The sequence below is a fragment of the Protobothrops mucrosquamatus genome, unplaced genomic scaffold (assembly GCF_001527695.2).
Source record: "Protobothrops mucrosquamatus isolate PMUCROS unplaced genomic scaffold, P.Mucros_1.0 scaffold127, whole genome shotgun sequence".
In the NCBI taxonomy this organism is placed as follows: domain Eukaryota; kingdom Metazoa; phylum Chordata; class Lepidosauria; order Squamata; family Viperidae; genus Protobothrops; species Protobothrops mucrosquamatus.
The window spans coordinates 459,993-469,831 of NW_015386494.1; the positions used below are offsets into that span (position 1 = coordinate 459,993).

Here is a 9,839-nt window from a genome sequence, read left to right on the forward strand (position 1 = left end):
AAAATCTGTTTCAAATATATGCTATCGGTTTCCGTTGCTATGTGTACATGCACATAGCAAAAGAATGAATAGACATCTAAAATGGGGTTTACTCATTTTTATTTTTGAATCATAAAACAGAGTACTCATACAGATAACAAGAATATTATTAGGCTCAGAATATGGGACGTGCCAATTTTTTAAGGAGTGTTAACCGTTGATCCTGGGAGATATTGTATATGGAAGAAAAAGAAAGTGGAGGGAAGCAAGGAGAATGCCTGCAGAAGACAAAGTATGATGAAGATCATATAGTGTCCATCCCTTTTCTGCTGACACTTACATGCTTCAAAATTTCTCCACCCATTTTCCCAACTTCAGTAAATGTTTATCTGTTTGCTCTGGGGTTTTGCTTTGTTTGCTTGTTTTCTTGCTTGCTTTTTATGTGCAATCTGTGATCATTTATTCTGCTTCTATGCCTGTTCCGATGCATTAACTTTGAGACCCAGTCTCTTTGTTGCATTGTACAATCTATCTAAACTTTCATTGAAATTATCAAAGTTCTTAGCCAAAAGGCATGTCATCAGATACAAAATATATGTATATTCAGGTTCCTATTTATACAAATGTCACCATACTCACTCCTTATATATTTAACCATCAATGTGTTAATAATAATAAAGGAGTTACCATACAGCTTTCTTTTACTCCCTGCTCAATGCTGAACCGTTCACTAAGCATTTAGTTTACTCTCACATAAGCTTTCCTTCCAGCAACCAACCTTCACGCTTGTGAAAAACATCCTGTAATTCAAGCCTGCTCGTTGTCAGATGCTTTCTCTAAAATCAACTATTTAAAAATTAACTATTTTGTATAAAAAATAATTATTTTTCACAGCTGTCTTCACCTTATGGATTCCTAGGTTTACTTGCACCCACAAACAGTGTAGAGACTTTTCAGTTCATACGTTACTAAATTTTAGTCTTGTCTTTCCTAATTAAATGTGCATCTTTATTTCCCAACATTCATTCACCCTACTTTGCAAGAGCAGACCATCTATTGCTTCCTTTATGTTTCTTTTAGTTTCACAGACATACAGCCTATTTTTCTTTCCTTTCTTTCCTTTATTAATTCATGCTCTTTACATTTACTCCTCTTACTTTCCATGTTTTAATCTTCCAAGGTCAGGAACAAATGGGCCCACAAATATTGATCACTACTGCCATTAGGGTTTTGATCAATCTAACAGTCCAGGGGTGTCAAACTGCCGGCCCGCGGGCCGAATGCATCATACGAAGGACACGCCAATCCCACCTCTGGCTATGCAAAAAAAAAGTTGCAATATATCGCGACAAGTCACGTGACATGGCGAGTTGGACACCCATGATCTAACCCATCCCATGATGCTTTTTTTTTTCATAAGGCAAGAATTGCATAGGCTAGGTTCATCATACTTGGTCACAGCCATGTCACATGTTTCACTCCCTGTTAACAGTAAAGACATTACCAGTTTGGGCACACTTTTGGCCAGTTTGGCATAATTGTAATCAAAACCCAGTTTTACCTCAAGCATGCTCCAACTATTCTAGGCAGACTAGGATCTATCATCCTGAGGCAGACTTGCAAACCAACATACTGTGGCCCACATCCCTCCAACTCAGAAGTACATGTAACATACTGACATGGTCAACCTGCGCGTTAATTTCAGAGAAAAATATATTCACAGGACTATAATAAATAAATATCCATCTTTCATTAGCTTCTCAAATCTTCTTGCCTTGAAACCTCTGAGATATATCAACAAAAAAACACATCTCCTGTTTATAATATACACATGCATTATGTGTATCAGTGTGTATTTAGCTGTAGAATTTTCATTAAAATTGAAGTGTGGAATCTCTTCCATCATTTCTGATTTTAACCACTTTTCTTTACTCTAAACTTTTTTTATTCAGGAAAGAATTACATTAGATCATGCTTAGACTTGCAGGTTTCCATCTATTTCAAGGTTAACATGCAAACAATGCTTTTAAAAGAAAAATGAAATTTATTTTGACTGAGGCAGTACAGAAATAAGAATGAAGGACTTGCTTGAATACTTTACAGGTCTCTGGAAAGAAATTTCAATATGACATATTCTTTGTCCTTTAAAAAAAAAAAAAAAAGCTGATACGCCTCAATCAGCCAAAGCTTGACCCTGAAAGGAAAGTTATAAAGCAATGATATAATTTCTTCTTTTAAAAAGGGAAGGAACTGTAATTTTCTTAGAACAGTTTTGTTTGCATTTCTTCTGACTGGTAGGTAAATAACCTTTGAATTGTGTTTGCTTAGACTGTAGAGGTCTATCAAGAGATGAATTCACCTTTGGGGGGGGGAACAAGCAAATAAACTTTAATCTAAGCCGACCCCAGACAAAGTGGAAGCCAGTTTATTTAATTGAAACTAAATCTAGTTGCAGAAAGATAAGACGGTGTGCACAATCATCCATTACATCCATTAGTCCCCACCACCAAATATGTGTTTTATGAATTTGACCAGAAATACCAGACCATCTATTTCTCCAAAGGCTTCCCCTTTTTCCCTCTCTTTAAAAAGTAAAGATATCAGTTCTCTAGAATAGAGCTTAACTTCAGGAAGACCTTTTTACACGTTACTAGAAAGCAGAGATCCAAGTTTAGGACAGCACTAATGGGCAAGAAGGAGGCAAGGGGAAATACAATACAATATCGTGGTTACTTCCCAGCGGCTCGTTATATCGCCTTGTTAATCAAACCCCAAAATGCATGTATTGGGATGAGGGAGGTGGGCGAATCTTAAAAAATAGGGCATGTTTTTCGACAGTTAAAGACAGGTTGATTTGTTACCCTATCTTCCACACCTTGATGTTTCTATTCCCAAGATAAGGAGCTATTACTGGGCTATTACTCACCCCACCTGCCCATCCCACTGCTGATTCTTCTTTGCCAAGTCTTGAATGCATGCAGATTTTTCATTTTTTTAAAAAAAAAGAGAGAGAGAAGCTCACCAGAAAAAAATAAAAAAAATAAAAGGCACCACATTAGGGATTTCAAATGACAGCTCTGAGTGCTCCATTTTGGGCTCTGAAGATGCTAATTTTAGCACAGAGCTGTAAAAGAGGAAGAAAAAAATAGATCTCACAAGAGGGGGAAAGGAACAGCTGGAAATATTTCTCCTGCGCTTGACCAAACTCACTTTTCTTTCTTTCTTTCTTTCTTTCTTTCTTTTTCTTTCTTTCTTTCTTTCTTTCTTTTTCTTTCTTTCTTTCTTTCTTTCTTTCTTTTTTCCTTCCTTCCTTCCTTCCTTCCTTCCTCTCTTTCGCTCTTTCTTTCCCTCTTTCTTTCATTCTCTCTCTCTAAACATCAGCCAAGAACCATGGACAAGTGTGCAGCTCTAGCCGCCCTTGGGCAGGAGGGCCATCTCCCACCCGCCCCGCGTTGGCCTTTGGCAAATTGCAAGTGCTTGGATTTCCAAGCACTGATTCTTACATAGACAGAGAGGAAGGTCATCTAGAAAAGAAAACCTCAAAGAAAAGGCTTCCAGTCCAGGAAGGTCTCCTGGCTGCCTCTTGGTAAGATTGAAAACATCATCCACACTGGCGGTGCGGTGCGCTAACACTGCACTCCTATTGCCCCGAAGGCGACTAGGCCACGCCATCGCTTGTGAGGAAATAGCCTTGCGTTCCCTTCTATCAGCCCTGAACAAGCAAATAAACTAGGTTGCCGTAGCCTAAAGTCCAGAAAGTCCAACTCAGCAGGTTTTCAGACCGTTTCTGAGACCTGCTCTGCCTCTAAAGCCAACCAAGGACAGGTGGATCCCAGCTGACCAAGATTTGGGAAAGCTGTATCTGGTCCACACACATCCTCCTCCTCAATACGCAGTCAGGCGGGGACGGGGAAGAGTGCGTGTCCGCCGCCCCCCCCCCCGTCCCTACAAACTCTGCGGAGCGTCTCCGTGTTGCTGTTAAGTCAAACTATAAGTCAAACTACAGGATACGCTTCGTGCACAATAAACTATGTTTTATTCTGATTATAAATAAGATGATTTAAAATACTTATACTTCCCTAAAAGTACAATTACATAGGAAACCTTTGTAGAAATAGTGGACCTGTTCCTTTTTTTTATTGTTACAAGTTAATAAAAGTTGACTTTTTTTTAAAAAAGGTTCTAATATTCTCCCCTTACCTGTTAGTAGTCCCTTGTTAGCTCTCCCACCCTGAGCATCAACAGTATTTTAAATGCTCCTTTTGGGGATTTCAATTAGTGGATCTGCAAATATTGTCTCTCCTCTATGAATGACGCCACTTGGATTCCCTTGTCTGCTGGTCTTCGCATTATCTTGGACTCCCTTCCCACGCGGCAGAATTAATCGGGAATGTATGAACCAGCGATGGAGCTTTGCTTTTTTACTTTTCCTGAAACAGGGACCTGCTCGTATATCCCGATGAAATGGCAGCGACATTTCCCCCCTGAAATTCAGTGGGCCTTTGGGGGAATTTTTCTGGCGGGACTCAACTCTCTTCTGCATTTTTTTTTACAGAGCAGCAAAAATACCAAAGGCAATAAGGAATGTCGGTGATAATTATAATTTATTAGACGCTTCTTAGGAAATATATTTAAAGCCAAATATATCTACATAAGTAGCAAAGAAGGGAGGGAGGGAGAGACAATGAGGGAGAGACAGTAAGGAAGGAAGGAAGGAAGGAAGGAAGGAAGGGAGAGAGGGAGAGAGGGAGGGAGGGAGGGTGGGAGGGAGGGAGGGAGGGAGGAAGGAAGGAAGGGAGAGAGGGAGGGAGGGACAGTGGGGAAGGAAGAAAGGAAGGAAGGAAGGAGCACCAAGAAAGACTAAACTGCCCCAAATGTCAAGGTTCTGTGGAGATCCATCTTTAAAAAGTGACTTTCCCCCGTAAAAATTAAAAAAGAAAAACAAAAAGCTTTGATTTGTTTGATAGATCCTCGCTCCACATATCGTTTAAAAATCAACAAAATATTCGGGTTGCTAAAAACTATGGGTTTAGCTACAAGTTCGTGAGCTGATGATGTTAAGGCGCCAAAGTGTCGCTGCGTCTCCTTCCCTTTCCCGCGTCCGGGGGGGGGGGGGAGGGCTTCGCGTCTACACAGAGGTGCCGATGTTAACTTTCCGGAAGGAGGGGGAGGAAAGCCCACCCTTCGCCCCCCCAACGTTTGTATATGTACATACAAGGGTCCAGTGGAGCTTCCACGTCAGCCGAGAAGGCCCACGGTCCCGAATGGCTTCCGATGCCCTCAACCTCTCCGGACGACCTTCGTCGGCAGCCCTTGCCAGAGCAGAGTCATTTTTCTTTTTCTTTCTTTCTCCGCCTGAGACCAAAGCCAACGCCCCCGTCCTCTCCTCTCCTCTCCTCTCCGAAACAAACAAACAGACAAACAAACAAGGGGAAAGTCAAGGGAGGGTCTTGAGGGAGGTCCGGGGGGGGCAGGTCTGCTCGTCCGGGGAGGAAAGGGGAAGCGGGCGCCGGCCGAAGGCGGGGCCGGCCGGTCCATTTCACCAGGTCCTGCCATAAAGCAAGGTGGAGCAGGACATGGCCGTCCCGTAGTCCGAGGTGGAGGAGTTCAGGTGCGACAAGGCGGACACCTGGCTCTGCAGGGCGGAGGGGCTGCTGCCCGCGTGCTGGCCCAGGTCTGGCGATTGCCCGGCACTGCTGGCCTGGTGGCTCGGATGTTGTCCCAGGCTGGCCCCGTTGGAGGCCACGGTGATGGCGGTGGCGGCCGCCTGCTGTTGCTGGTGGTGGCCCTGCAGCGCAGTGGAGGGCGCGTTGGAGCCCGCTTGGCACGGCTTGCCGTCTTTGACCAGGACCGGCACGGCCACTCGGCGGGGGGACTGCTGCTGCTGCTGCTGTTGCTGCTGCTGGCAAGAGGCGCCCTCCTGCTGCTGCATCTGCTGCTGGGCCGCCTTGTCCTTGGCCTGGCGCTTCATCTTGTAGCGGTGGTTCTGGAACCAGATCTTGACCTGGGTGGGCGTCAGGTGGATCATGCTGGCCAGGTGCTCCCGCTCCGGCGCCGACAGGTACTTCTGCTGCTTGAAGCGCCTCTCCAGCTCGTACACCTGGGCCTGCGAGAAGAGGACGCGGCGTTTCCGCCGAGGTGCGCTCTGCAGCGGAGCCATGCTCTTGCTCACGTCGCTCAGCGAGCCCAGGCCCCCCATGCCGCCCATGTTCATGCCAGACGAAGGGCCCATGAAGCGGGAGACTGCAAGCGAGAAGAGCCCAGACAGGCAGAGTTAGTCGCCCGCTGGCCAGGCCGGCTGAAAGGTGTTTTGTTTTTTTTTCACCTCCGAATCCAGGAAACCCCCAAGCCTTCCCCCCCACACACACACCCTCCCACCACCCGCCCAAAAAAGGAACCACGCTTGCCGGGTGGCCAGACATTTTCTTTCTTTAAAAAGCCTAAGTGCAGATAACAAGCCAAGAGCAAACCAAACAAGAACGCCCAGGAGTTACTGAAGAACCTGCAGAGAACCGGGTTCTGATATAAGATGGGAGCTTTCCTGTAAAGTTTTAAATCAGATCGCCCAAAATGTGTCCAGGCCCTAAGCATCGCCACTGAAAACCCTGCGAGAAGAAGATCTGGACAGAAGAACAATCCCTATTTTTTTTTTAAGGGGGGGAAGTGCTGATGTAGACACATTTAACGGTTCTGTCCTTCCTTATCCGTTGCTTCCGCGGATGCATTGCCTCCCGGAGACCCGGCTCAGAACCGTAAACGTTACGCTGAGTAATCAAATAGAGCGTTCCTCCCCTGTCCCCTCTACTTACTTATTGCCCCTATTGATTCTGTTCTGAAGTTGGTATAATATCCCCGCTGTAGACAAAGGCCCGGAGGCCCAGTGCATTTCGCAGCATTTCTCTGTGCGCTTCCCACTCCCCAAAACGCCCGGTCTGAACTCCTCCACCGCCCCCGAGTTTACTTTCCCTGCCCATCCTTGATTACGCGGAGGCGCCGCCGATTTCCCTCGGTTTTTCCACCGATTTCTTCCCTTTACAGCGAACTAGCCCGCCTCTCTCCTTCTCCCCTCTCCGGTGGCAATTAATCCTTGGCACTCCGAGGTCTGTCCGTTCCCCCCGCGGCAGCAGAAGTCTGCAAGCGCCCTAAACGAGGCGGCCCAGAAGGGCGCAGAAGAAGGGGAGGTGTGCCGAAGGAGGGGAGGCAACCTGGGCCAATTTTAGGAAAGTGGGGCCAATCTCCCGAGCCCCCCTCTTCGCCGATGGCCGCTCTGACCGCTACCCCACACTGTCCCGCCTGTCCCGCGGCCTGAAGCGGGGAAGGGGTCGGGGGGGGGGAGCCGCGAGCACTTACTTGTAGAGAAGCGGGGATCCGGGTTGGCGCCGTACCATCCAGTGGCGGAAGCGCTGTTCCTCATGGTGTCCTGGTAGGGCGGGAGGTCGCCCATGTTGCCATTGCAATAGCCGCCCATGGCGGCGTGGGACAGCTGGGGGACCCCGGCGGCTGCCATGTGGTACGCGGCGGTGACCGTCCCGTTATGGCCCATGGGGTGCTGCTGCATGGCCGGCTGTGCCACCTGGGATTGCCTGTACGCTGCCAGAGGAGCCCCCAAGTTACTCCCCTCCATGGCCACTTTCTTGTAGCTTTCCTCCAAGGGGCTCAAGATGTCAGACACTGAGAAAGGAGTCGTATGCTTTGGGCTCATCGACATGATTCGGCGGCTGGGGGGAGAGGAGGGGAAAAGAAGGGAAAGGGGAGGCAAAACTCTCTCACTCACTCTCACTCTCTCTCCTTTTCTTTTGCTTTTTTTTTTTTTTTTTGCCAAATATTCTGCTGGGTTGCTTCCACGCCGATCTTGTTGGATGAACACGTAACCGAGTGGACCAAGTCCGCCTTAATTGGATGGAGTGGAGGCTCAGCGCTGCCTTTCGTTTGTTTTAGCCAGACGCCAGGTTTTAGGCTGCCACCAGAGGCGGGGCGTAGGCTCTAAAGCAACAAGACAATAGATCCCCGCATCTTGCCCAAGATAATTAGCGTGCATGCTGATGACAAGGTAAACACCTTTTTAAGTTTTGTTTTTTGTTTTTTTACTTCTCAGGCTTTGCTCTTCGTTTTTCTGTGCTTCTTAAGAAATAGGTTAGTCTTTTCACACACACAAAAAAAATAACAATAAATAAATTTACGCCTTCCCCCTCCCCCAAACGGAACCGATTTTGTTCATTTATTTATTTATTTCCGGGAGGATGGAAGGGGAGGTGGGGGGAGGAAATCTAACCCTTAGACTATCCCCGAGAAGGGATATAAAAAGATCCCAAGGGCTTAACGGGTTCAATTCATATATATATATTTTCTTTGCTTGCTTTCCCCCCCCCAGCACCCCGCCCGTGGTTAAGTCTGGAAAGCAAAGCAGTTCCGATACCAACCTCTCCCTCTACAACACACACCCCCCGCGCGCCACTGCGAGCCCCCCCCCCTCCACGCGCTTCCGCCCTACCAGTCCTCTTCCTCCTCCTCCTCCCTCCGTCTGAACGAGGAAGGTCAGGACTGAAGAACTGNGCCTCCCTTTTTAGAAAGCCCGGACAGAGAGAAAAGAACAGTTCCCGTTCAGACAGCGCCAAGTTGGCCGCAAGGCGGTCCCGGGCCAGACCTTGGACGGCTCCTCCCGGGAGAGGCGCAGGCTTTCCTAGAGCAAACTACTTGCGCCTTTCTCAGGGCTGCGCGGAAGCTTCTCCGTCCGACCCTCGCAAGCGCCTCGGTTCCCCAGCCCGCCCGCCCGCCACTCCGCGCGTTGCCAAATATATGTTCTCTCTCTCTCTCTCTCTCTCTCTCTCCAGACATGCAATCACCTGATCCTATCGCCGCGCGTGTTACTCTCCAACGGGAGGAAGCTGGAAGTTTGCGGGGGAAAAAAAAACGTGTCAAGCAATTGCATGAGAACGGCGGGGCTGCTGGAAAACACGTTAAGGCTAAGAGGCCGTTTGTCCTTTTTTTCCCCCCCACCGGCGCCGGGTCACGCGCTCCTTCGGGCCACCTGGCCAGCTTAAATAAAAGCGGCGTCTCGCCAGACTTAAGAATCCAAGGCGCCAGGCCTGGCCGAGACCCTTAGCTCAACTTCTTTCCCCCCCCACTCCGCCCCCCCTCCCCTCCGCCAGGGGAGAATTATGTCCTTCTTTCCTAAGATTTCGCCAAGTCGAAGTGCGGCCCCCTCGGTGTCCCAGGAAAACCGGGAGTCCAAGTTGGCGGCGCTGTGGCGGAGGTCTTTAATCCAGCCCCGGTCCACCAGCGGGTCAAGGTGCCCTGCTCCGGCGGCAGGACTTAAGAGGCAGAGTCCCGGTCCCGTTGGAGGCCTCGGCGACTCCTCTCTCCCCCCCCCCCACTCCGCCCCTGTCGCGAGTGGGGCAGGCGCGGATAGGGCCGGGCCTTTATTCGTGCCTGGAAGTACCCAAGGCGGCTTGGTTGCCTCGAGTTGCCCGCTGCCGCCGGCGCCGCCGCGCCTCCTTGTTCCAAAGCTATTTCACGATGTGCGCATTTCTCATTCTTCTCCCGGGGAAACGGAGTGGGTGGGAAAAGGGGAAAAGGGGGGGAGGGAAGGGAAGGGAAGGGAGACAGATTTTCTGCATCCACGCCCGGCACGTTAGTGGTACCTAATTTAATAAAGCAATTCTCCGAAACCGGGGGGGGGGGGGAGAGAGAGAGAGAGAGAGAGAGAGAGAGAGAGAGAGAGAGAGAGAGAGAGAGAGAGAGAGAGAGAGAAAGGCAGCTAAGGGGGCAGTTAACCCGACGATTTTAAAGCTTCAACCGTTGAGTAATTGCCGCTGGTAAATCCGTTGGCATGTTGCTGTAACGGGCTCGGGCTTTTCAAA

The 9,839-nt window shown here is 48.7% G+C and overlaps 1 protein-coding gene across 1 annotated transcript; it reads right to left on the minus strand.

Annotated features, from left to right (window-relative positions):
* Positions 1–5,518: 5,518 nt before the first annotated feature.
* NKX2-1 (NK2 homeobox 1) lies at positions 5,519–7,690 on the minus strand. Its single transcript, XM_015813013.1, has 2 exons — positions 7,330–7,690; positions 5,519–6,222 (listed from the first exon to the last, which is right to left on the minus strand). Exons 1-2 carry the CDS (start codon positions 7,685–7,687, stop codon positions 5,519–5,521), a joined length of 1,062 nt encoding a protein of 353 aa, XP_015668499.1. The 5' UTR covers positions 7,688–7,690.
* Positions 7,691–9,839: the final 2,149 nt, after the last annotated feature.